The following is a 27,513-nucleotide window of genomic DNA, read 5'->3' on the forward strand; positions in this document are numbered from 1 at the left end:
AGCATTAGCATTAGCCTGTATTTAGCATTATAGAGCTTTAATAGGTGTTAGCGTCCCTTTCTGAGACCTGTCAGCCTGTTGGTAGTTCTCACCTCTAAAACCGTTTTGATCTTTTCAACACACACATATAGAAGAAAGCCTGCACACACGCACACACACACACACACACACACACGCACGCACGCACGCACACACACACACACACACACACACACACACACACACACACACACACACACACACACACACACACACACACACACAGTATGTTGCAGCAACATTACGAGGCCGATCTCCAGATGAGGCTGTCAGAGAAAAGATGATGATGACACTTCCAGAACCCCCCACCATCTGCTCCAAAGACCATAGGGAGGGTGTGTGTGTGTGTGTGTGTGTGCGTGCGTGCGTGCGTGCGTGCGTGCGTGCGTGCGTGCGTGTGTGTGTGTTTTGGAAAGATCAAAACAGTATAACTCAGAACTTGAACCTGATTCCCTAAAATCAACCTACATAGCTGTGGGGTAACAGTGTCTGTTGCCCCCAAGAGGGGCAGAACAGGGACGTGTTGCCCTCTGGAGGTGACCAGCAGCAGCGACGCCATTTGAAACGTCCTCTGGTGGAAGCAGTCTGACGACAGCAGCCATGTTGGAGGCACCACTCAGAGGGACCAGGTTCTATTCCTGGAGGATGTTTTTAGGGAACACATGAAGTGTGGAATTTTAATCCAACCGTCTTCATACTTTGGTTTAACTCATTGACTTGATCATGTTTCATTTAAAGAAAAGGTCTTTTTTTTTTCCAAACACTGAACTGAAATGAACCATAAAACCGTCAGAGGGTGAAATGATTTCTTATTCAAGCAGAAAGCTCGCAAAGAAGATTTGAACCAGGAGGCACAAACTGAACCATCAGCTTCACATTAAATCTATCCACCATCTGCTGCTTACCTCCACTTACTCGGGGGGGAGCAGGGGGGCAGTGTCGCGTAAAGCCTCTTGGGGGGGGGGGGGGGGGGTTCTGCTGACCTTCAGCTGTCACCTCTGAGGGTTCTGCCATGTTCATCTTTCCTGAAACCCACCCACCCCAACTCTAAACTACCCCACCCCATCTAACCAAACCTCCCGTATTCCCAACCCCATTTACTGAGACTCCTATACAATCCACCCCCATACACCCCACAATCATCTACCTCGACCCCTGTCTATCACAACCCCGTCCACACCAAACCCCATTTATCCATAAAACTACACAACCCAACCCGTATCCACCTCAAACCCCATCTACCAGAACCCCACCTACACTGAAACCTATACAACCCCATCTGTGCCCACCCCAACCCCCTCCACCCAGCTCTCAGTAGTCTCCAGCCTCGGACAGCGTTAGACTGGCGTTGGGGCGAAAGGAATGAAAGGTGAGCAGGTACGAACCAGACACCGCTAACGCAGCGAGTCGACAGCGCCCGTGGCATGATCTCTGAGCCCTGTTGCATGAAGCCGCCCACCGGGAACCACAGGCTGTTCCCCAACGTGTATTGGTTTTCCAACACATCACGACGCTCCCGCAGGCAAGGGTGAGGGTTGTACCACTCGTAGGGGCTGAGTCTGTGGGGAGAAACCCATGATAAAATCTCCAGCCATGATTTTGATTCAAGTAAATGTTCAGAGTAGGAAATTTCCTGCTTCTGGTTTCTACTTTTCACTCTGGAGTGAAAGTACTGATGATGCACAGGACCAGAGTATTTGTGCTTAGTTACTTTCAATTCTGCTGAGGAGACATGCAAACCTAAAACATCTAAGCCAGGTTTGTTCTCTGATTTCACCCAGCGAAACTTTGATCAGATGGGTACCAATCGGGAACCAATCAGAACACCAGAAGAACAAAGACCACATAGAATGTTCAGAAACCGTCAGAAACTTAAAACCTCCTGAAACCTTATGAACCATTTGGAAACTGTCTGGAAACTTCTGGAACCTTCAGAAACTGTTAGAAACTTGAAAACACCTGGAACCTTATGAAACTGTCTACCTTCGGAAACCAGACAGTCTGACACCTTTGAAAACACTCCCCTTTGAACTCCTACCATATCTTGGTGGAGGAGTTTGAGTACCTGAATGATCCTAGGAGTTATGTTGTTGGCGGATGTTATACCCCCCCAGTAGGATCTCACAAGGCAAACAGGTCCTATGTGATGAGTCAGACTAAAAGCAATTCAAAAAGCCACAATGGATAATCAAAGAGAAGAGTGACGTCTCCCGGTAAGGCACACCTCTCAGACCCTTGCCCGTGGGGCCAAAAGGACGATGTGGGCCCCTCTTCTTCGTCCTATGAGCCTACCACCCACAGAGAGTTGCCGTGTGGATTGGGTGGCAGTCGATAGCAGGAGCCTCGACAACCAGATCCCTGGACACAGAAGCTGGTTTTCGGGACATGGAATGTGACCTCGCTGGGGCGGAATGAGCCTGAACTTGTGCGGGAGGTTGAGAGATACATCTAGATATGGTCGGGCTCACCACTTGGACTCTGGAATCCAGCTCCTTGACAGGGGCTGCACACTTTTCTGGGGTTGCCGGGTCTGAGAGGAATTCGGGGAGGCCATGGAGGAGGACTATCTGTCGGCCCGAGGAAATTCTGGCAAACCGTCTGGCGCCTCAGGAGGGCGAAGCAGTTTTTCACAAACACTGTTTACAGTGGAGGTGGGGAGCTGTTGACCTCAACTGGGGATGTTTTCTCTGGTACCTCTGCACTGGTGGAAGTAATACATTGAGGACATCCTCAATCCTACCATCACGTCTTCCACTAAGGAAGCAGAGGCTGGGTTCTCAGAGGTGGACTCGTCCATTACCCAAGCTGAAGTCACCGAGGTTGTTGTGAAGCTCCTCGGTGGCAAGGCACCGGGAGTGGATGAGATTCGCCCAGAGTTCCTTAAGTCTCTGGATGTGCAGGGACTGTCGTGGCTGACTCGTCTCTGCAACATCGCGTGGCGGGCGGGGACAGTACCTCTGGACTGGCAGACTGGGGTGGTGGTCCCTCTCTTCAAGAAGGGGGATCGGAGGGTGTGTTCCAACTACAGAGGGATCACACTCCTCAGCCTCCCCGGGAAAGTCTATTCCAGGGTACTGGAGAGGAGGGTCCGGCCGTTAGTCCAACCTCGGATCCAAGAGGAACAATGTGGTTTTCATCCTGGTCGTGGAACGCGACCAAGGGTTCATGGGAGTTTGCCCGACCAGTCCAGATGTGTTTTGTGGATCTGGAGAAGATGTTTGACCACGTCCCTTGGGATGTCCTGTGGGGGGTGCTCCGGGAGTACGGAGTCCAGGGCCCTTTGTTGAGGGCTGTTCGGTCTTTGTATTCCCGGAGCAGGAGTTTGGTTCACATTGCCGGCAGTAAGTCGGACCTGTTCCCAGTGCACGTTGGCCTCCAGCAGGGGTGTCCTTTATCACCGGTTCTGTTCTTCATATATATGGACAGAATCTCTAGGCACAGCCGGGGGCCGGAGGGGGTCCGGTTTGGGGACCTTGTCTCTGCTTTTTGCAGATGATGTGGTTCTGTTGGCTCCATCAAACCTGGACCTTCAGCGTGCACTGACGCAGTTCACAGCCGAGTGTGAAGCAGCTAGGATGAGGATCAGCACCTCTAAATCCCAGGCCATTGTTCTCCACCAGAAAAAAGTAGCTTGCCCCCTTCAGGTCAGTGGAGAGCCCTTGTCACAGGTGGAGGTGTGGGGAAGATGGAGGGTGAGATCGACAGGCAGATTGGCGCAACATCTGTACTTATGCAGTCGTTATATCAGTCCGTCGTGGTGAAGAAGGAGCTGAGCCAAAAGACGAAGCTCTGGATTTACCGGTCGATCTTCGTTCCTCCCCTCACCTATGGTCATGAACTATGGGTCATGACCGAAAGAACCAGATCCCGGATACAAGCGGCTGAAATGAGCTTCCTCCGTAGGGTGGCTGGGCGTACCCTTAGAGATAGGGGGAGGAGCTCAGTCACCCTTAGAGATAGGGGGAGGAGCTCAGTCACCCTTAGAGATAGGGTGAGGAGCTCAGTCACCCTTAGAGATAGGGGGAGGAGCTCAGTCACCCTTAGAGATAGGGGGAGGAGCTCAGTCACCCTTAGAGATAGGGGGAGGAGCTCAGCCACCCTTAGAGATAGGGGGAGGAGTTCAGTCACCCTTAGAGATAGGGTGAGGAGCTCAGTCACCCTTAGAGATAGGGGGAGGAGCTCAGTCACCCTTAGAGATAGGGGGAGGAGCTCAGTCACCCTTAGAGATAGGGGGAGGAGCTCAGCCACCCTTAGAGATAGGGGGAGGAGTTCAGTCACCCTTAGAGATAGGGGGAGGAGCTCAGTCACCCTTAGAGAGAGGGGGAGGAGCTCAGTCACCCTTAGAGATAGGGGGAGGAGCTCAGTCACCCTTAGAGATAGGGGGAGGAGCTCAGTCACCCTTAGAGATAGGGGGAGGAGCTCAGTCACTCTTAGAGATAGGGTGAGGAGCTCAGTCACCCTTAGAGATAGGGGGAGGAGCTCAGTCACCCTTAGAGATAGGGGGAGGAGCTCAGTCACCAGGGAGGAGCTCGGAGTAGAGCCGCTGCTCCTCCACATCCAGAGGAGCAGCTGAGGTGGCTGGGGAATCTCTTTGGGATGAACGCCTCCCCAGGGAGGTGTTCTTGGCATGTCCCTCTGGTAGGAGGCCTCAGGACAGACCTAGGACACCTGGAGGGACTATGTCTCTCTGGTAGGAGGCCTCAGGACAGACCCAGGACACCTGGAGGGACTATGTCCCTCTGGTAGGAGGCCTCAGGACAGACCCAGGACACCTGGAGGGACTATGTCTCTCTGGTAGGAGGCCTCAGGACAGACCCAGGACACCTGGAGGGACTATGTCTCTCTGGTAGGAGGCCTCAGGACAGACCCAGGACACCTGGAGGGACTATGTCTCTCTGGTGGGAGGCCTCAGGACAGACCCAGGACACCTGGAGGGACTATGTCCCTCTGGTAGGAGGCCTCAGGACAGACCCAGGACACCTGGAGGGACTATGTCTCTCTGGTAGGAGGTCTCAGGACAGACCCAGGACACCTGGAGGGACTATGTCTCTCTGGTAGGAGGCCTCAGGACAGACCCAGGACACCTGGAGGGACTATGTCTCTCTGGTAGGAGGCCTCAGGACAGACCCAGGACACCTGGAGGGACTATGTCCCTCTGGTAGGAGGCCTCAGGACAGACCCAGGACACCTGGAGGGACTATGTCTCTCTGGTAGGAGGCCTCAGGACAGACCCAGGACACCTGGAGGGACTATGTCTCTCTGGTAGGAGGCCTCAGGACAGACCCAGGACACCTGGAGGGACTATGTCTCTCTGGTAGGAGGCCTCAGGACAGACCCAGGACACCTGGAGGGACTATGTCCCTCTGGTAGGAGGCCTCAGGACAGACCCAGGACACCTGGAGGGACTATGTCTCTCTGGTAGGAGGTCTCAGGACAGACCCAGGACACCTGGAGGGACTATGTCTCTCTGGTAGGAGGCCTCAGGACAGACCCAGGACACCTGGAGGGACTATGTCTCTCTGGTAGGAGGCCTCAGGACAGACCCAGGACACCTGGAGGGACTATGTCTCTCTGGTAGGAGGCCTCAGGACAGACCCAGGACACCTGGAGGGACTATGTCCCTCTGGTAGGAGGCCTCAGGACAGACCCAGGACACCTGGAGGGACTATGTCTCTCTGGTAGGAGGTCTCAGGACAGACCCAGGACACCTGGAGGGACTATGTCTCTCTGGTAGGAGGCCTCAGGACAGACCCAGGACACCTGGAGGGACTATGTCTCTCTGGTAGGAGGCCTCAGGACAGACCCAGGACACCCTGGAGGGACTATGTCTCTCTGGTAGGAGGCCTCAGGACAGACCCAGGACACCTGGAGGGACTATGTCTCTCTATGGCCTGGGAACACCTTGGGGTTCCACCAGAAGAGCTGGAGGAAGAGTCTGGGTGAGGGAAGTCTGGGCAACTCTGCTCAGACTGCTGCCTCTTGACCCGGCCTGGATAAGTGGCAGATAATGGATTGGATGGACCTTCAAAAACCATAACAAACTTTCAGAAACCACCGGACACCAAAAGAAATGTTTTGAAACCCCCTCAAACCTTCTGAAACCAGTAAGAAAACAGTCAGGACGCAAAATGACGAGTCACCTGGCGGCGAGGAAGAGGACACAGCTGACGGCCAGGTATGCTAACAACATGAAGAGCCAGACCGCCGGAGAGAAGGGGTCTAAGAAGGAGAAGTATCCGGGTTTACGGCCCTGGAAAACACACACACACACACACACACACACACACACACACACACACACACACACACACACACACACACACACACACACACACACACACACACACACAGACACACACACACACACACACACATATAAGTTTGTGGTTAGCAATAGCTGTTGTTAGCATTAGTTGTGTGTGTGTGTGTGTGTGTTACCAGATGAACTCGGTACAGGATGCTGATTCCCAGACTCATGAAGGGTTTGGAGAAGTCGATGACCTTTTCCCTCTCAGAGGTGATCGTGAACGGAGCAACAGCCAGGTCAGCTTTCTACACACACACACACACACACACACACATACACACGCACACACACACACACACACACCTCCAGTGAATTAGTTTCATGTTCTACTGCCAGACGACAATGTAACGAGTAAAAGGGAGAATCACTTCACATCATTGTGTTCAGAGCAGGACAGAGAACCATGAGGAGAACCATGAGGAGGGCCATGAGGAGAACCATGAGGAGAACCATGAAGAAAACCATGAGGAGAGCCATGAGGAGAACCATGAGGAGAGCCATGAGGAGAACCATGAGGAGAACCATGAGGAGAACCATGAGGAGGGCAGGTCAAGTCATCTCTATATACTGTGGATCTGATCTCAGAGCAGTGAGGTGAGGGTTGTGGCCTCATCCTGGTGTTTGGCTCTGATGAACATTAATTAAAATGTGTGAGGTTTGCGGCAGACTGTGTCACCAGCCAAGAGGTAATCTGATTACATCCTCAGTCCTCCGCACTCTTTAATTAACAGACAATTGTTTAACAAGAAGATTCATTTAACATCAGGCTCTAGCTGTGTGTGTGTGTGTGTGTGTGTGTGTGTGTGTGTGTGTGTGTGTGTGTGTGTGTGTGTGTGTGTGTGTGTGTGTGTGTGTGTGTGTGTGTGGTCTGATACTGCACAGAGTATTTGATTTGTACTCATGGTAGTACACAGCGTCATCCATCAGCAGCGCCCTGAGAGGACGAGTGATGTTTTGGAGATTGTTTAATAGTAATGAGAAAAACAAAACTAAGACAGACTGTAAATGATGTTTGGATCAAACATCAAGAGGAGAAAGGTTGCTGGTTCAACACCAGCGACTTCAATAGCAGCAGAGTGAGCCTGAATCAGTGACTCACAGCCGGGCTCTATGTAGATGCTCTATGTAGATGCTCTATGTAGATGCTCCATGCTAGATGCTCTATGCTAGATGCTCTATGCTAGATGCTTCATGCTAGATGCTTCATGCTAGATGCTCTATGCTAGATGCTCTATGTAGATGCTCTATGCTAGATGCTCCATGCTAGATGCTCTATGCTAGATGCTCTATGCTAGATGCTTCATGCTAGATGCTCTATGCTAGATGCTCTATGTAGATGCTCTATGCTAGATGCTCCATGCTAGATGCTCCATGCTAGATGCTCTATGCTAGATGCTCTATGCTAGATGCTTCATGCTAGATGCTTCATGCTAGATGCTCTATGCTAGATGCTCTATGTAGATGCTCTATGCTAGATGCTCCATGCTAGATGCTCTATGCTAGATGCTCTATGTAGATGCTCTATGCTAGATGCTCCATGCTAGATGCTCTATGCTAGATGCTCTATGCTAGATGCTTCATGCTAGAGAGTCCAGGCGTCAGTCACCAGGCCTGGTTTGTCTCCAGGTTGACTATCGGTCCCATACCAAGTACATCCAGAGCCAGTATCGCCCATATCAATCCAATACCGGTACTTTTTAATATTCAAGGTTATGCATCATCAAACTGATAAATCTGCATAAACCTCATGACCTTCATATTTTATTTAGATACTTCCTTGGTTTATTGATTAATTAAAACGTTGGACCGAATTGGAATTCATAGGTAAACAAAAAATACTTTATCATAATAAAAATGTCCATTTGTAACAGTAAAAAAATTAGTTTTCTCCCATATATTAGAATGTCTGGATTTATTGATTCAATGAAGAAAGTGTAGAAAAAAAGCAGGTCTTTCACAATCATTCCTGCCACGCTTCTTGTCGTTACCTCTAATCTTGGAGAATAAGTTAAGGCAAATAATAAAAAAAACATTATAATAAATGTTTAGTTTAAATGTAGTAATCCTACAGAATACCTGTTACAGTTAACAGAACAGGGTAATATATTCAATCAAATCAAATTCATATTATATTCAGTGTATATTCCAGTAAATTAATTCATTTGAGATAAAATAAGATTGAACCTTATTAATTCAGTATTCACAGCAGTTCAACATTGCACCAATACTTAGGCAGATTTGATAGTTACACACAAGAGAATACTTTAAATTTTGTATATATGCATAGATAATTAGATAAATATAGATGTGTTGGAGCTAAAGTCCTGTGATCCTAATCCCCCCCTCTTCACACGGAGAGTAGTTAGAATAACCTGACTTTAACCAAGTAAGACTGAGAGTCTGAGTAGTTAGAATAACCTGACTTTAACCAAGTAAGACTGAGAGTCTGAGTAGTTAGAATAACCTGACTTTAACCAAGTAAGACTGAGAGTCTGAGTAGTTAGAATAACCTGACTTTAACCAAGTAAGACTGAGAGTCTGAGTAGTTAGAATAACCTGACTTTAACCAAGTAAGACTGAGAGTCTGAGTAGCTAGAATAACCTGACTTTAACCAAGTAAGACTGAAAGTCTGAGTAGCTAGAATAACCTGACTTTAACCAAGTAAGACATAGAGTCTGAGTAGTTAGAATAACCTGACTTTAACCAAGTAAGACATAGAGTCTGAGTAGTTAGAATAACCTGACTTTAACCAAGTAAGACTGAGAGTCTGAGTAGTTAGAATAACCTGACTTTAACCAAGTAAGACTGAGAGTCTGAGTAGTTAGAATAACCTGACTTTAACCAAGTAAGACTGAGAGTCTGAGTAGTTAGAATAACCTGACTTTAGCCAAGTAAGACTGAGAGTCTGAGTAGTTAGAATAACGTGACTTTAACCAAGTAAGACTTAGAGTCTGAGTAGTTAGAATAACCTGACTTTAACCAAGTAAGACTGAGAGTCTGAGTAGTTAGAATAACGTGACTTCAACCAAGTAAGACTTAGAGTCTGAGTAGTTAGAATAACCTGACTTTAACCAAGTAAGACTTAGAGTCTGAGTAGTTAGAATAACCTGACTTTAGCCAAGTAAGACTGAGAGTCTGAGTAGTTAGAATAACCTGACTTTAAACAAGTAAGACTGAGAGTCTGAGTAGTTAGAATAACCTGACTGCAACCAAGTAAGACTTAGAGTCTGAGTAGTTAGAATAACCTGACTTTAACCAAGTAAGACTTAGAGTCTGATCAGTTAGAATAACCTGACTTTAACCAAGTAAGACTGAGAGTTTGAGTAGTTAGAATAACCTGACTTTAACCAAGTAAGACTGAGAGTCTGAGTAGCTAGAATAACCTGACTTTAACCAAGTAAGACATAGAGTCTGAGTAGCTAGAATAACGTGACTTTAACCAAGTAAGACATAGAGTCTGAGTAGTTAGAATAACCTGACTTTAACCAAGTAAGACATAGAGTCTGAGTAGTTAGAATAACCTGACTTTAACCAAGTAAGACTGAGAGTCTGAGTAGTTAGAATAACCTGACTTTAACCAAGTAAGACTGAGAGTCTGAGTAGTTAGAATAACCTGACTTTAACCAAGTAAGACTGAGAGTCTGAGTAGTTAGAATAACCTGACTTTAGCCAAGTAAGACTGAGAGTCTGAGTAGTTAGAATAACGTGACTTTAACCAAGTAAGACTTAGAGTCTGAGTAGTTAGAATAACCTGACTTTAACCAAGTAAGACTGAGAGTCTGAGTAGTTAGAATAACCTGACTTTAACCAAGTAAGACTGAGAGTCTGAGTAGTTAGAATAACCTGACTTTAACCAAGTAAGACTGAGAGTCTGAGTAGTTAGAATAACGTGACTTCAACCAAGTAAGACTTAGAGTCTGAGTAGTTAGAATAACCTGACTTTAACCAAGTAAGACTTAGAGTCTGAGTAGTTAGAATAACCTGACTTTAAACAAGTAAGACTGAGAGTCTGAGTAGTTAGAATAACGTGACTTTAACCAAGTAAGACTGAGAGTTTGAGTAGTTAGAATAACGTGACTTCAACCAAGTAAGACTTAGAGTCTGAGTAGTTAGAATAACCTGACTTTAACCAAGTAAGACTTAGAGTCTGAGTAGTTAGAATAACCTGACTTTAGCCAAGTAAGACTGAGAGTCTGAGTAGTTAGAATAACGTGACTTTAACCAAGTAAGACTTAGAGTCTGAGTAGTTAGAATAACCTGACTTTAACCAAGTAAGACTGAGAGTCTGAGTAGTTAGAATAACGTGACTTCAACCAAGTAAGACTTAGAGTCTGAGTAGTTAGAATAACCTGACTTTAACCAAGTAAGACTTAGAGTCTGAGTAGTTAGAATAACCTGACTTTAACCAAGTAAGACTGAGAGTCTGAGTAGTTAGAATAACGTGACTTCAACCAAGTAAGACTTAGAGTCTGAGTAGTTAGAATAACGTGACTTCAACCAAGTAAGACTTAGAGTCTGAGTAGTTAGAATAACCTGACTTTAACCAAGTAAGACTGAGAGTCTGAGTAGTTAGAATAACGTGACTTCAACCAAGTAAGACTTAGAGTCTGATCAGTTAGAATAACCTGACTTTAACCAAGTAAGACTGAGAGTTTGAGTAGTTAGAATAACCTGACTTTAACCAAGTAAGACTTAGAGTCTGAGTAGTTAGAATAACCTGACTTTAACCAAGTAAGACTTAGAGTCTGAGTAGTTAGAATAACCTGACTTTAACCAAGTAAGACTTAGAGTCTGAGTAGTTAGAATAACCTGACTTTAAACAAGTAAGACTGAGAGTCTGAGTAGTTAGAATAACCTGACTTTAACCAAGTAAGACTTAGAGTCTGAGTAGTTAGAATAACCTGACTTTAACCAAGTAAGACTTAGAGTCTGATCAGTTAGAATAACCTGACTTTAACCAAGTAAGACTGAAAGTCTGAGTAGTTAGAATAACCTGACTTTAACCAAGTAAGACTTAGAGTCTGATCAGTTAGAATAACCTGACTTTAACCAAGTAAGACTGAGAGTTTGAGTAGTTAGAAGAACTGACTTTAACCAAGTAAGACTGAGAGTTTGAGTAGTTAGAATAACCTGACTTTAACCAAGTAAGACTTAGAGTCTGAGTAGTTAGAATAACCTGACTTTAATATTGCTGTGTTTTATTATTGTGTTTGAACTCTGGACGCCGATCCCATGATTTCAACCAGTCTGTGTCTTTGTGTTGGATTTACATCTCTCTCTCTCTCTCTCTCTCTCTCTCTCTCTCTCTCTCTCTCTCTCTCTCTCTCTCTCTCTCTCTCTCTCTCTCTCTCTCTCTCTCTCTCTCTCTCGTTTCCGTTTCCGGTGTGAGTGTGAGTGTGAGTGAGGTGGTGGAGGTGTGTGAGACTCTCCCAAACTTTTTGCGGTGTGGATTTATTTATTTGTCTTTTCTACTGATCTTCACGCGTTTTCACTGCATGGTCAGGTAAGTCGTTCTCTTCACTGTTTCTGCTCTGGGAGCGTCTCCTCCGGGAGACATGGCGTCCCCCGAGACGCCGGCTCCGTCCCTCCGTCAGGGGGTTCGAATCGTCCCGCCTGATGGAGCTGTCAGTGTGGAGGAAGTTCTGCTGGCCGTAGCAGAGAAAAGCGGCTTTGAGAAGATCCTGTACGCGTCCAGGATGAACAAGGCGGTGGTGGTGTTTCTGGTGTTCCAGCTGATCGAGAGCGGAGTGGTGATCCGGGACTCCTTCATCCAGGTGTCCCCGCTGTCGGTCCCGTCCACACGGGTCACCGTGTCGGGAGTCCCCCCGTTCATTAAGAACGAGCAGCTGGAACACGAGCTGCGTAGGTTTGGGAAAATGGCGAGTGGGTTTAAAACTGTCAATCTGGGGTGCAGAGACCCCAAACTGAAGCATGTGCAGTCTCTGAGGAGGCAGGTGTTTATGTTCCTGGAGTCCCCGACCCAGACGCTGGAGGTGTCCTTCAGGGTGAGACACGGGGACGGGTCCTACATGGTGGACACCAGTTCTGGACAGCCCAAATGTTTCCAGTGTGGCGATATTGGACATAAACGCGTGGCGTGTCCACATAAACAGTGCCGGGAGACCGGCGAGGGGGCGGCCGAGGCGGCTGCCGGGGGGGGGCTTGCTGGGGCCGCGGGTGTCGCTGACACCCCACCTGCTGGTGCCGGTGCCGCTACTGCCGCCGCTGCGGCGGCTGCTGCTGCTGCGGCGGGCCCTCGGACGGTGACTGGGGAGACTGAGGCTCCGGAGGGAGAACCGTCAGCTCTGGGAGCTGCAGTGAGCAGAGAGGATGGTCAGAACTGGACCAAGGTCTTAGTGAAGGGCAAAAGAAACAAAAGGTCTTCCCACTGTAAAGATATCACTGACAGCTCAGCCATGATGACAGGGGAGGAGGAGGAGGAGGGGGAGGAGGAGGAGGAGGAGGAGGAGGAGGAGGAGGAGGAAGCAGCCTCTTGCAGCCACTCCAGTAAAGTAGTGAGAGTGAATGAAGGACAGGAGCTGAGCAGCAGCCAGGTCTCAGGTCTCTCAGTCCAAGAGGACATGGAGGAAGAAGAGGAGGAGGAGGATTCTGATAACACCTCAACCACTGGGTCTGTCAGTCAGCAGACTGACCTTTATACCCTGGAGGAGGTCAAGGCCTTCCTGGACCAGACCTTCAACAAGTCGGTTAAAGTCACAGATTACTTCAGTGACTCTAACAAGTTCATTAGGACGGTGAAGGAGGAGGAGGAGGAGGAGGAGGAGGAGGAGGAGGAGGAGGAGAAGGAGGAGGAGAAGGAGGAGGAGGAAGAGGAGGAGGAGGAGGAGGAGGAGGAGGAGGAGGAGGAGGAGGAGGAGGACTGTGAAGCAGAAGCAGGTCGGCTTTGACCTGCATGATGAAAAGAAAGGCTTCAGATTAAAGAAGCACATCACAGCTCTGAGGAGGAACAGTGTGAAGACTGTGAAGCGACTGAAGAGGAAGTGATGATCATCTCTTCTTTAACAGTTCTCTGGTCTTTTCTGTCCTCCTGTCTCTCTCCCTCTCTTTCTTCATGAGGAGCCTCAATATAGCGTCTCTGAATATGAATGGGGGGAGGGACAGGCAGAAGAAGGCTCTCATCTCTGAGCTAGCTAAACAAAAAAACATAGATGTGCTGTTCCTCCAGGAAACACACACCGTCAGCTCAGACGAAACAGACTGGGGTCTATGGTGGGGGGGGTCCTACCACCTCAGTCATGGGACCAACCTCAGTGCAGGGGGAGCTGTGCTCTTTAGAACCACCACCACAGCTCCTGTCCTGGTGTTACTGAGGTGGTTCAGGGTCGTCTTATTATTGTGCAGGCCAGGACAGAGGACTCTGTCTTCTGTTTTGTCAATCTTTATGCTCCAAGTACTGGAGCAGACAGAGTCAATCTATTCACTTTATTAAAAAACAAACTGGCAGACCATCACCAAGACCACATCATACTGGGGGGGGACTTTAACTGCACCTTAGACTTCACCATGGACAGGATTGGAGAAGAGCCACACCCCCGATCAGCTCAGACCCTCAGAACAGCTGTGACCCAACTGGACCTGGTGGACTCCTTCAGAGTGAAGCATCCACAAGCCAGGGAGTACACCTGGGTCAGGATCAGTAACAACCAGGTGAGAGCAGCTAGGCTAGACAGGTTCTACCTCTCTAGCTCTCTCAGACCCAGAATCCTCAGCTGTAGCATCACTTCAGGTCGCACTGTTCAGAGGGGTATCCGGCAGGGCTGTCCCCTGTCCGGGATGCTGTACAGCATCGCCATCGAGCCCCTTTTGGTTCAGCTCAGGAGCAGTCTACCAGGCCTACCAATCCCAGGAAGTGGGAGAACTGTGGTGCTATCAGCTTATGCTGATGACATAACAGTTTTTATAACCCACACAGCAGACATCCAGACCCTGCAGAATAAACTCACCCTATATGAGAAGGCCTCCTCAGCCAAGGTGAACTGGGCCAAGTGTGAGGGGCTCCTTCTGGGGCAATGGAACAATCAGCAGCCAACTTTACCTGCTGGGCTGCAGTGGAGCACTGAGGGAATGAAGTGTCTTGGTGTCTTTCTCGGAACCAATGATTTCCAAAAGAAGAACTGGGAAGGTTTGGCAGAGAGAGTCAGTGCCCGATTGTCTCGATGGACCTGGGTCCAGCCACAGCTGTCTTACCGGGGGAGGACTTTGGTTGCTAACAACCTGGCTGCTTCGATGCTCTGGCATCGGTTCACTGTGCTGGAACCGCCTGCAGCCCTGATAAAGGACATACAGACCAGACTGGTGAACTTCTTCTGGGGCGGAGCTCACTGGACCAGAGCCTCTGTCTTGTACCTTCCTCTGGCTGAGGGAGGTCAAGGGTTGATCGACCTCCAGAGCCGGCTGCAGACCCTCCGATCGACCTCCAGAGCCGGCTGCAGACCCTCCGTCTCCTGACTGCACAGCGCTACCTGTACCACCAGGAACAGACATGGACACAAACGGCATCTGTGCTGCTGGGAAAAATCAGGAGCTTCAGTTATAACAAACATCTGTTCCTCCTGAACCTGGCTGAAGTAGATCTATCAAACACATCAGTCTTTTACCAGTCAGTCCTGAGAGCCTGGAAAACTGTGTTCAATGCCCGGAGAGACCCGTCCCAGGTGCTTGGAAATGTAAGAGAGGAGCCACTGTTCCATAACCCCATGCTCCAGGCCAGGCTACTCCACTCCCTGACCATACAGAGAGCCTTAACATCAGCTGGTCTGACTAAGCTGGGGGACCTGAGGACGGCGGGACAGTGGAAGACTGCAGCCAGGTTGAGTCATGAGATCAGGCTGAAATCACAAAGACTGGTGGAAAAACTGCTAGAGGAGGTGATGAGAGCTTTGCCAGGCTCCTTCAGGGAGGCCCTGGGGAAGGAAGCATTATCCCACCAATCAGCCATGGATTCCGTCTTCCCACAGCTGTCCATCAGTGCTGCAGTGAGTCAGCAGGAGGTGGACCATGGACTTCTGCTCTCCTTCGCTACACCAAAACTCTCTGACTTTTCCAAGCTGAAGAAGAAGGACCTCTACATCGTCACAGTAAAGGTCAGGAACTGTGTGTCGCTGACTGGTGTCCGGGAGTCCAGGTGGGCTGGGACATTGGCACCAGGGTCCTCACCCAGAGGCAGCTGGAGGTCCCTGTACAAAGCCCCCATTGAGAAACACACTGTGGAACTCCAGTGGAGGGTGGTACATGGGGCCATGGATCTCCAGTGGAGGGTGGTACATGGGGGGATCTCCAGTGGAGGGTGGTACATGGGGCCGTGGATCTCCAGTGGAGGGTGGTACATGGGGCCATGGATCTCCAGTGGAGGGTGGTACATGGGGCCATGGATCTCCAGTGGAGGGTGGTACATGGGGCCATGGATCTCCAGTGGAGGATGGTACATGGGGCCATGGATCTCCAGTGGAGGGTGATACATGGGGGGATCTCCAGTGGAGGGTGATACATGGGGGGATCTCCAGTGGAGGGTGATACATGGGGGGATCTCCAGTGGAGGGTGATACATGGGGGGATCTCCAGTGGAGGGTGGTACATGGGGGGATCTCCAGTGGAGGGTGATACATGGGGGGATCTCCAGTGGAGGGTGATACATGGGGGGATCTCCAGTGGAGGGTGGTACATGGGGGGATCTCCAGTGGAGGGTGGTACATGGGGGGATCTCCAGTGGAGGGTGGTACATGGGGGGATCTCCAGTGGAGGGTGGTACATGGGACCGTGGATCTCCAGTGGAGGGTGGTACATGGGGCCGTGGATCTCCAGTGGAGGGTGGTACATGGGGCCATGGATCTCCAGTGGAGGGTGGTACATGGGGCCGTGGATCTCCAGTGGAGGGTGGTACATGGGGCCATGGATCTCCAGTGGAGGGTGGAACATGGGGCCGTGGATCTCCAGTGGAGGGTGGTACATGGGGCCATGGATCTCCAGTGGAGGGTGGTACATGGGGCCGTGGATCTCCAGTGGAGGGTGGTACATGGGGCCATGGATCTCCAGTGGAGGGTGGAACATGGGGCCGTGGCCACAAACAGACATGAGGCACGACTCAATCCCCAAACTGACAGTCGTTGTGTTTTCTGCCAAGCCGAGGAAACCCTGGATCACCTCTGGATCACCTCTGGATCACCTCTAGATCACCTCTGGATCACCTCTGGCTGCACTGTCAGAGACTGAGTTCCCTCTTTGCTCTGCTGCAGCAGTGGTTGACCAGTTAGACCATGGTTTCCACAGTACCCTCTTCATACTTGGACCAAAGTACTCTGCAGCCCAACGCAGAAACATCTGTCTGGTTAACTTCCTCATAGGACAGGCGAAAATGGGAATCTGGTTATCACGGCCAACAGAAGCCAGGGTGCAGGTCTGATGAGGCTCTGCAGGTTTTCAGAGGCCTGGTGGCTGCAGGACTCAGGGTGGAGTTCACCTTCTACTAAACACTGTCCAATCTGAGAGACTGTTTCTGTTTGGACTGTCGGTTCTGTTTGCCATAGAGCAGGAAGAACTACTGCTGCACTTCTAGTGTGTGTGTGTGTGTGTGTGTGTGTGTGTGTGTGTGTGTGTGTGTGTGTGGGTGTGTGTGTGTGTGTGTGTGTGTGTGTGTGTGTGTGTGTGTGTGTGTGTGTTTTTTTCTCCATTGTTGTTTGTTTTTTTTTCACTGCATGTATATCAGTATTTTATCTTTTACTTTCAATTCCTATCATCTTTGTATGAGTTTTCTTTAAAAAAAAAAAATTGTAAAGAAAAAAAAAAGGGTGAAAATAAAGGACTGGGTTAAAGGTCTTCTCCTCTCTCCTCTCTTCTCCTCTCCTCTCTTCTCTTCTGTCCTCTCTTCTCCTCTCCTCTCTTCTCCTCTCCTCTCTTCTCCTCTCCTCTCTTCTCCTCTCTCGTCTCTTCTCTCTTCTCCTCTCTTCTCCTCTCCTCTCCTCTCTCGTCTCTTCTCTCTTCTCCTCTGTTCTCTCTTCTCCTCTCCTCTCTTCTCTCTTCTCCTCTCTCCTCTCTTCTCCTCTCTTCTCTCTTCTCCTCTCTTCTCTGTCCTCTCTTCTCCTCTCTCGTCTCTTCTCTCTTCTCCTCTGTCCTCTCTCCTCCTCTCCTCTCTTCTCTCTTCTCCTCTCTCCTCTCTTCTCCTCTCTTCTCTGTCCTCTCTTCTCCTCTCTCCTCTTCTCTCCTCTCCTCTATGGGGTTATATTTGTGCCAAAATTCTGAGCGAGCGATGGGAAAATTTGAGCGCAAAATTTTTTATTGTGCAGCACACTAATAACATTTTGAGGAAATATTTAAATTGCGCAAAGACAAACTTGAGATTGCGCTCAAAAATCATTTCTGCGCTCAGATTCTTCCTCTGCGTGCTCGACCTCTCTCTCTCTCTCTCGCGCTCAACCTCTCTCTCTCTCGTGCTCAACCTCTCTCTCTCGCTCGCTCAAATCTCTCCACCTCCGCTCAAGTCCTGCTGTGCGCTCGCTCAAAATGTGCAAAGCCCAAATGTGACAGACACGGTTGTCCACCAATCACAGAAATTTGGGGCGGGCGTTGAATTCTGATTGGTTGCTTGGGTTTCTGGAAGTGCCTCATAACCAACGAAGAAGAAGAGGGAAAAACAAACTGCGAGGGAAAACAGAAATAAGGAAAACTAAAGATAATGACCCTGGATTACAACATGTTTTCCCTCACAGTTTGTTTTTCCCTCTTCTTCTTTTTCTTCTTCGTTGGTTATGAGGCACTTCCAGAAACCGAAGCAACCAATCAGAATTCAACGCCCACCCCAAAGTTCTGTGATTGGTGGACAACTGTGTCTGTCACATTTGGGCTTTGCACATTTTGAGCGAGCGCACAGCAGAACTTGAGCGGAGGTGGAGAGATTTGAGCGAGCGAGAGAGAGAGGTTGAGCGCGAGAGAGAGAGAGAGGTTGAGCGAGCGAGAGAGAGAGGTTGAGCCGCAGAGGAAGAATCTGAGCGCAGAAATGATTTTTGAGCGCAATCTCAAGTTTGTCTTTGCGCAATTTAAATATTTCCTCAAAATGCTATTAGTGTGCTGCACAATACATTTTTTTGCGCTCAAATTTTCCCATCCCTCGCTCAGAATTTTGGCACAAATATAACCCCATACTCCTCTCCTTGATCAACTCAGCAACAGCTGTTCCAGCTCCTCCACCCTGTGTAGTTCACTGTCCCTGGGATTTCTCGGCCACGAGCCCCCAGGTGCTCCAAGCAGGCTCACGAGCCGTGCACGAGCACAGTGACGTCACACAGTCCAGAAAGAGTGCGCCGAGCGCCTCTGGTGGCCGCGTGGGGGACTGCAGTCTCTTGAGAGGTCCCAGCTGGTGGACACGTCGAGTCATTGCATTTTCCCTCCGTGCACCGCCGCGCCCCTAGTGGTCGTTACGGGCACTGCCTCGAACCAGACGCCTGCCTCCCTCTGGTGTCCGTTCGAGGTCATTACACCCACACACACTGACCCTCCAAGGTCCGCCGCCACCTGTCGGACATTCATGGTCATTACATTCGAAATTTGACACTTTCCCATACTCCGATTTTGTCCAACTTTTAGCATGTTATAGACTAGACCCAACCTAGCACAAAACCACCAAAAATACACACACACACACACACACACACACACACCCACCCTCTTTCTTTGTACATAGTGTTTGCTGTTTAGTAGATTAGATCACCATGTTGGATGACGTTTGTTACTTGATTGTGTTGTTTTAATAAATAATTTCTGAATTATTTCTGAATTAATACATTTTTGTTAATAAACACCTGTTAGCTGAATTGTTCGATTCCTGGTAATCATTGTGTATTTATTGTTGACAATTCACTGGTTTGTAACAGTCTGAGCTCGAATCTCACACCTTCCTTGTTATTTAATATTGTTATATTTACACAGAAATATTAACTAACTTAAATAACCTTTTGACAAACGAGACTGATATTTGGTATTAGCTATTTCCAACTTAGCTGGTGGTGCCCCGATTCAATTATTATTTGATAAATAATCAATTTATTCAAATTCATATTTTTTATTAATAAATTATTTTTGATAATTTATTTACTTTTGAGTAATTACTAAATTAAATGACCGTTGACTTCCATTAGCAATTCCAATTTTTCCTAAATTACTTTCAGTAATTTGTTACTTTCAGTAATCTATTACTTAGTCATTTTTAATGCTAATTGCCAACCATGAATCCCAACATATGTATATATACTCAGAAATATGGGGGGGTTGTTATAGTAGTATTAATATGTACAAAATTCAAAATGCTGCTGCTGCTACTGCTGCTGCTGCTGCTGCTGCTGCTGCTACTGCTACTGCTGCTGCTACTGCTGCTGCTGCTACTGCTACTGCTGCTGTTGCTACTGCTGCTGCTGCTGCTGCTGCTGCTGCTGCTACTGCTACTGCTGCTGCTACTGCTGCTGCTGCTGCTGCTGCTACTGCTACCGCTGCTGCTACTGCTGCTGCTGCTGCTGCTGCTGCTGCTGCTACTGCTGCTGGTGTCTGACTCACTTGAAGGTGTAAAATGAAAACAGGAGAGAGGAGGAGTAGCCAAGTGATATGTGCCGCTACGCTCAGAACTGCACTTGCACTTGCATGCATGCATGCAGCATGCATGCATAGAGAACCTGTCACTAAGTATCAATCTCATTAGTATCGATCTCATTCCACTGGTATCGTTCGATCTCGATACCAACGTGGGCATCGATATTTGGAAAATATCTTCCCACCACTAATTGACTGTGTTCACGATGACGTTACAGTCTTTGGCCGGGCGTTGTGGGATACCCGCTGGTACTCACCAACATGTATATGTGTCAAAATGCCATCTGGCAAGACCCACCTTCATCTGTCAATGTCTCTATCGCTGTCGGTCTTTCAGAGCTGCTGTCCTTTAAAGGTGAATTTTCCATCTCTAGATGACAACACACAGCCCACCTTTCCACTGTGTAGATCACGTCTCGAACTCCGGTCCTCGAGGGCCGCAGCCCTGCACGTTTTACATGCCTCTCTGCTTCCACACAGCTGATTGCAATGAGCAGCTCGTTATCTGGCTTTGTGCTGAATGTGGTGATGAACCATCAGGACATTCAGGGGAGGGAGACGTGGAAAACGTGCAGAGCTTCGGCCCTTGAGGATCTGAGTTTGACACCCCTGGTGTAGATACTGGAACCCCTCAGTACTCATAAGCCCTGTCTCCACCACACAAAAAGTACCAGCCTACACCGGTCTAAACTGCTCTGGTTCGTGTGTCACCACAGGAATGTGGTCTAAACCGCTCCAGACCGCTCCAAAGGCGACCGCTTTTCTGCTCCCCTTCCGTTGGGGTACCAGGACCACGGAACGGGTCTGAGGTTGAGCTGCTGTCTGCTGATTGGTCAGTGATTTACTATACGCCCTCAATATGTTAATGTGTCTGTCTGCTGATTGGTCAGTGATTTACGACACGCCCTCAATATGTTAATGTGCCGGCTGAATCCTCTGCTGTCAGTGTGGTCAGCTGTGCTCTGGTTGTTTTTATTTTCATTTTCTTTTCTTTGCTGCTCAACTTCAGTGTTTGTGGTGAAACAGCGACTTGAGGCAGGGGGAGACCGGGGGGAGGGACTTTGTATCACGTTGGAGCTTCCTGTTAGCATAGCGCTCGCCATGCCGTGGATGCGCGTCCGGGACACTGGAGTCTGGAGCTCTCGTCTCCGGCGCTGACCGCGCTCCGGCAGCTCCGCTTCCCAGAGGCGGTCAGCGTTCTGTTCAGCCGCGGTCAGTGGCTCTTTATCGCGGTCAGTGGCGCTTTATCGCGGGGACGGACCGCGGCAGCGTTGAAAAGGAGCTCGGAGCTCGGCGCCTCCGTGATCCGGCGCTGAGCTGCCGGACCACGATCAGCGCCGGAGTGGAGAACCTCCTGCGTTTGAGCAGAAAGCTCAGACTCCCGTGTCTGTGCCTCAGACAACCGGGGGGAACGCTCCGGCCACTTGCCCCGCCCCCCAGCGCTCGAGTGCGGGGCAAGTGGCCCCAAGTCGCCAGCAAGTGGCCGAGCGACTCGCTCTCTCACACAAACACGGAAGTTGCGCTGCAAATGACTGCTGCAAAAAGTAACTTTTTTTTTTTTTCCGCTGCAAAAAATAACAGTGCAAAGTGGAGAATTTAAACAACAACAGAGGATTCATAAGATCTACATCTGACGACGTTATTTTCTGTTATAATGTCACATTTCTGCGGAGCTCATAAGCCCCGCCCACTTTTCACACTCCTCTCTGCAGTGGGGACGCCACCCAATATTTCGGTCGGGGTCTCTATTCCGTACCGCTCCGCTCCGTCCCGGCGCTTGTGTGCGGTGGAACCGGGGCTTTAGTTTATCTGAGCTGCTCTGTCTGCTGCTAATGACAGGATGAAGATTTCATTGGCTGTTACCACAGTCCTCATGTCGTCCTCTTGGGTCAACGTGAAGGAAGGAGGAGGCAACATGATGCCGTCTGATCATCCCAGCTCAGTTTTCATGTTCCACTTTAATATCCTGGGAGCAGTGTTGTTTGTCATGTTTTATAGTAGTTTCACTGACCAGATAAAAACACTGGGCTGCCGTCCACCATCATGTCATTTGTCAGTAACCGGAAAAACTGAGAAATTAAAGTAGGCGGAGCAGAATAAGATCAATATTTCCATGTTCTCTATATCTTCCTCTGTGTTTTTGGTGAGTCACAGCGCCCCTAAAGGCCTAGCACATGTACTACATGCCCTGAGGCATTGTGTTCACAGTGATGTGTGGATGGGATTTTGTTTTGAGAACTCCGGGGAAAGAAAAGATCATTTGGGCTGGTGTGGACGGGGCCAGAGGCAGAAATAGAGGAGAGACAGGAGAAAGCAGAGACGGAATCTTCCTGTCATGTAACAAGCAACATGACGAGTTTTCACAGAGAGGGAGAAATGTCCTGGACGACGCCATGTCTCCACTTTTACAATTGCCCTCACGTTTGTCAGACATTTTCTCTGCATGATCATATTTCACAGGGAAACATTCAGACTGAACATGTCTCAGAGAAACTGCAGTGACCTTCATCTACGACCTTCATTCTTCATCTGAGAGAAACTGCCAATGTTTAAAAGTGAAGATTGAAACAGTGAGTGGTGCCCCGGACTCACCCGGTGGATGAGCTCCCCCACCATGCCGGTCCAGCTGCCGTTGGGTTCTGGAGCTCCGTACAGCCCGTCGTCCACCAGCTTGATCTTGAAGGAGAACTTGAGGATGTCAGCCAGTTCTCGCAGCAGGTCCACACAGAATCCTTCGTACTGCTCGTTGCCCTGGAGCTCCTGGTGGTTGGACCTCCTCATCATGTAGGGGTTTTCCTTTGGGAGGAGAGGGGAGGTGAGGAGGAGCAGGAGCAGAGCAGCAGACCTCCATCAGCAGACAGGCTCACATACCAGGATGGTGGTGACCACCAGCGACTTGTTGATCAGTGTCTCCGAGGCGTTCAGGTCCAGAGACGTCGAGTTCATCGCCAACGTGTTGTTGGAGAACCACACGCCAATCTGAGGGGGAGGGGCAGAGTCAGTGACATCACTGTGTGTGTGGGTGTGCGTGTGTGTGTCCTGACCTCCTTGTGTCCATTGGGGTGTTTCTCCAAGATCTTCAGGGTGTAGTTTGTCCTTTGACCTTTGCTGTTGAACTCAATGTGACCGGTCAGACCGTCGTACTCCACCTGGGACCAGGAGACATGTTAGCTATAGGCTAAGAGCTAGCAGGGAGCTAACAGGGACCTAGTGGGGAGCTAACAGGGACCTAGTGGAGAGCCAACAGGGACCTAGTGGGGAGCTAACAGGGACCTAGTGGGGAGCTAACAGGGACCTAGTGGGGAGCCAACAGGGACCTAGTGGGGAGCTAACAGGGACCTAGTGGGGAGCCAACAGGGACCTAGTGGGGAGCCAACAGGGACCTAGTGGGGAGCCAACAGGGACCTAGTGGGGAGCTAACAGGGACCTAGTGGGGAGCCAACAGGGACCTAGTGGGGAGCTAACAGGGACCTAGTGGGGAGCCAACAGGGACCTAGTGGGGAGCCAACAGGGACCTAGTGGGGAGCCAACAGGGACCTAGTGGGGAGCCAACAGGGACCTAGTGGGGAGCCAACAGGGACCTAGTGGGGAGCCAACAGGGACCTAGTGGGGAGCCAACAGGGACCTAGTGGGGAGCCAACAGGGACCTAGTGGGGAGCTAACAGGGACCTAGTGGGGAGCTAACAGGGACCTAGTGGGGAGCCAACAGGGACCTAGTGGGGAGCTAACAGGGACCTAGTGGGGAGTCAACAGGGACCTAGTGGGGAGCTAACAGGGACCTAGTGGGGAGCCAACAGGGACCTAGTGGGGAGCTAACAGGGACCTAGTGGGGAGCCAACAGGGACCTAGTGGGGAGCCAACAGGGACCTAGTGGGGAGCTAACAGGGACCTAGTGGGGAGCTAACAGGGACCTAGTGGGGAGCTAACAGGGACCTAGTGGGGAGCCAACAGGGACCTAGTGGGGAGCCAACAGGGACCTAGTGGGGAGCCAACAGGGACCTAGTGGGGAGCTAACAGGGACCTAGTGGGGAGCTAACAGGGACCTAGTGGGGAGCTAACAGGGACCTAGTGGGGAGCCAACAGGGACCTAGTGGGGAGCTAACAGGGACCTAGTGGGGAGCCAACAGGGACCTAGTGGGGAGCCAACAGGGACCTAGTGGGGAGCCAACAGGGACCTAGTGGGGAGCCAACAGGGACCTAGTGGGGAGCTAACAGGGACCTAGTGGGGAGCCAACAGGGACCTAGTGGGGAGCCAACAGGGACCTAGTGGGGAGCCAACAGGGACCTAGTGGGGAGCTAACAGGGAACACGATGTGAGAAAAATATGCGAGAAAAAGATTTGACAGCTCATTAGATCAGTGATAGAGACTCTGTCTGTGTGTGTGTGTGTGTGTGTGTGTGTGTGTGTGTAGCCAAGCATGTGTGTAGCCATGCACCTTGCTTCTGAGTGTCTGTGTAGTGGAGTGTGTGTACGATATGAATGAATGTCTGCATGACTGAAGAGGAAGGACATCCAAGAGGGAGAGAGAGAACAGTGGAAGAGGAAGGACATCCAAGAGGGAGAGAGAGAACAGTGGAAGAGGAAGGACATCCAAGAGGGAGAGAGAGAACAGTGGAAGAGGAAGGACATCCAAGAGGGAGAGAGAGAACAGTGGATAGTGTGTCTCTTTGGATTTCATGTGACAATATGAAGCAGCTCAACCTGTTCAAGTCAACTAGCTCATCCACCAAACGCCCGCTGGGAAAACCCTGACAACCTCCCACCCCCACCCTCCACCCCCACCCTCCACCCCTACCCTCCACCCCAGGGGCCAAGACAAGGCCCAGCCCTGTCTCTGAGGAATGACTCCAGCAGAAGACAGATTCCCAGTGATGTCCAATGTGTATTGGACATCACACATGGGAACGTTCTAGATTGTGTTCCGTGTTTACCATGCGCAGGTAGTTCATCAGACTGGTGCCATGCTGCCAGATGAGTGGAGACGAGCAGCTCAGCGGCTTCACGCCGATCTCCTGGCTACGGTTCAACTCCCGCACGGCGCTCACCACCACGTGGACGGCGTCGAACATCAGCGCTGACGACAGCTGCACGCGCGCACACACACACACACGCACACACACACGCACACACACACACACACACACACACACAATGGTTCAAATGTAGGCGGGTTGTGAACGCCGTGCAGTGATGCAGGTATGTGATGTCATCAAGTGACAGTAAACGAGGAGCGTAACAGGGAGCAGTGGAGCATCCACTGCTCCCTGTTACCTCATCAGACCACCAGGGGGCAGTGGAGCATCCACATTCCAATAAACCCACTTAACTAAATGACCAGTGAGCACAAAGTGGTGTTTGTGAACAAAGGAGGGTTTTTAACAACTGATGAGATATTTAAATGTTGCTGCCTGTCCAGAATGACAATCGTCACTGACCAATCAGCAGACGGCTGCTCCTCCGTATGGAAGCGTACCAATATGCTCGCTACCTCAACGGAGGGGTTACTACAACCTCTGGTAAAAATGATGGACTCACCAGTCTGGGAGGTTTTTCATTCAGTTGTTTGATTTTGCAGAATAAAAGCAGATCACAGACATAAAAGCCACAAAACTAAAGTCATTTAAAATGGAAACTTCCTGGTTTTAAGAAACACTAAAAGAAATCAAGGAAAAACTGTGGTCGTCAATAACAATTACCTTTTTAGACCAAACAGAGGGGAATATTGATAGAATCACTCAATATTGAGGAAAAAATGATGGAATCATGGTAAAACAAACAGACTCTAACACCATTAACACACACTAAAAGGGCTTAACAAGTGACAAACAGTTCTCTTCATCAATCTGCCTCCAACCTTCTCTGGTTGCTGTTGCCAGATCAGATTTGCAGGTTGGAGCCTTGTCAAGGACCATTTTCTACAATTTTCACCACAGATTTTCAGTTGGATTGAGTTCCAGACTATTTGCAGGCCATGACATTGACTTTATGTGTCTTTCTTCAAGGAAAGTTTTCACAGTTTTTGCTGGATGGCAAGATGTATTATCTTGAAAATGATGTCATCATCCCCACACATCCTTTCCATTGATGGAATAAGAAACCTGCCCAAAATGTCACCATAAACGTGTGCATGTATTAAAGATGTAATGACCGCCATCTCCCCAGTGCCTCTACCTGACATGCAGCCTCATGTCATCAATGGCTGTGCAGACTGGCCATTCATCATTGAACATGACTTTCATCCAGTCATCCACAGTCCATCAGTGCTGTTCCTCAGCCCATTTGAACCTGGTTTTTTTCTGTTTCGGTGTTAATGATGACTTGTTGAGCTTTTCTGGATTTAAATCTCTTTTCTTTTAGACGGTTCCTTACAGTTCAGTCACAGACGTCGACTCCAGTTTCCACCTATTTGCTCCTCATTTGTTTTGCTGTGCATTTTCTGTTTTCAAGACATTTTGCTTTTAGTTTTCTGTCTTGTATTTGGTCCAGCTTTTAGACACTGACTGTGAACAACCAGCATCTTTTGCAACATTGCCTGATGATTTCCCTTCCTTAAGAAGTTTGATAATCCTCCTTTGTTTCAACTGACATCTCTGATGATTCATGTCAACCCACTCACTCGATGCAACAATTCTCTAAGGTGTGAGCTCTTCTTTTTAAGAGCAGAATAATGAGCAGCTTGAATCTGGCTGATTCCGTCATTTATTCCTCGGAATTGAGTGATTCCATCTCCATTCAGTCTTTTCCCCTCTGCTTGATCTAAAAAGGTAATTGTTATTGACGACCACAGTTTTTCCTTGATTTCTTTTAGTGTTTCTTAAAGCCAGGAAGTTTCCATTTTAAATGACTTTAGTTTTGTGGCTTTTATGTCTGTGATCTGCTTTTTTTCTACAAAATCAAACAACTGAATGAAAAACCTCCAAGACTGGTGAGTCCATCATTTTTGCCAGAGGATGTATTAATAGTCACCGTTGGGTATATAGGATGTATTAATAGTCACCGTTGGGTATATAGGATGTATTAATAGTCACCGTTGGGTATATAGGATGTATTAATAGTCACCGTTGGGTATATAGGATGTATTAATAGTCACCATTGGGTATATAGGATGTATTAATAGTCACTGTTGGGTATAGAGGATGTATTAATAGTCACCGTTGGGTATATAGGATGTATTAATTGTCACTGTTGGGTACATAGGATGTATTAATAGTCACTGTTGGGTATATAGGATGTATTAATAGTCACCGTTGGGTATATAGGATGTATTAATAGTCACCGTTGGGTACATAGGATGTATTAATAGTAAAGGTTGGGTATATAGGATGTATTAATAGTCACCGTTGGGTATATAGGATGTATTAATAGTCACCGTTGGGTATATAGGATGTATTAATAGTCACCGTTGGGTACATAGGATGTATTAATAGTAAAGGTTGGGTATATAGGATGTATTAATAGTCACCGTTGGGTATAGAGGATGTATTAATAGTCACCGTTGGGTATATAGGATGTATTAATAGTCACCGTTGGGTACATAGGATGTATTAATAGTAAAGGTTGGGTATATAGGAT

General features: G+C 48.9%; 1 protein-coding gene across 1 annotated transcript in view; it reads right to left on the reverse strand.

The window, feature by feature from the left end:
- LOC308147873 (glutamate receptor ionotropic, kainate 5-like) overlaps positions 1–27,513 on the reverse strand; it is a gene marked incomplete at both ends in the record, with an annotated part of 63,173 nt that overhangs the window by 18,798 nt on the left and 16,862 nt on the right. The window contains 7 exon segments of the mRNA XM_080521248.1: positions 1,425–1,598; positions 6,180–6,289; positions 6,478–6,591; positions 22,533–22,736; positions 22,812–22,919; positions 22,985–23,089; positions 24,873–25,025. Of these exon segments, the coding sequence (XP_080377374.1) occupies positions 1,425–1,598; positions 6,180–6,289; positions 6,478–6,591; positions 22,533–22,736; positions 22,812–22,919; positions 22,985–23,089; positions 24,873–25,025 (968 nt within the window).

The sequence above is a fragment of the Blennius ocellaris genome (assembly GCF_963422515.1).
Source record: "Blennius ocellaris genome assembly, contig: SUPER_24_unloc_1, whole genome shotgun sequence".
NCBI lineage: Eukaryota > Metazoa > Chordata > Actinopteri > Blenniiformes > Blenniidae > Blennius > Blennius ocellaris.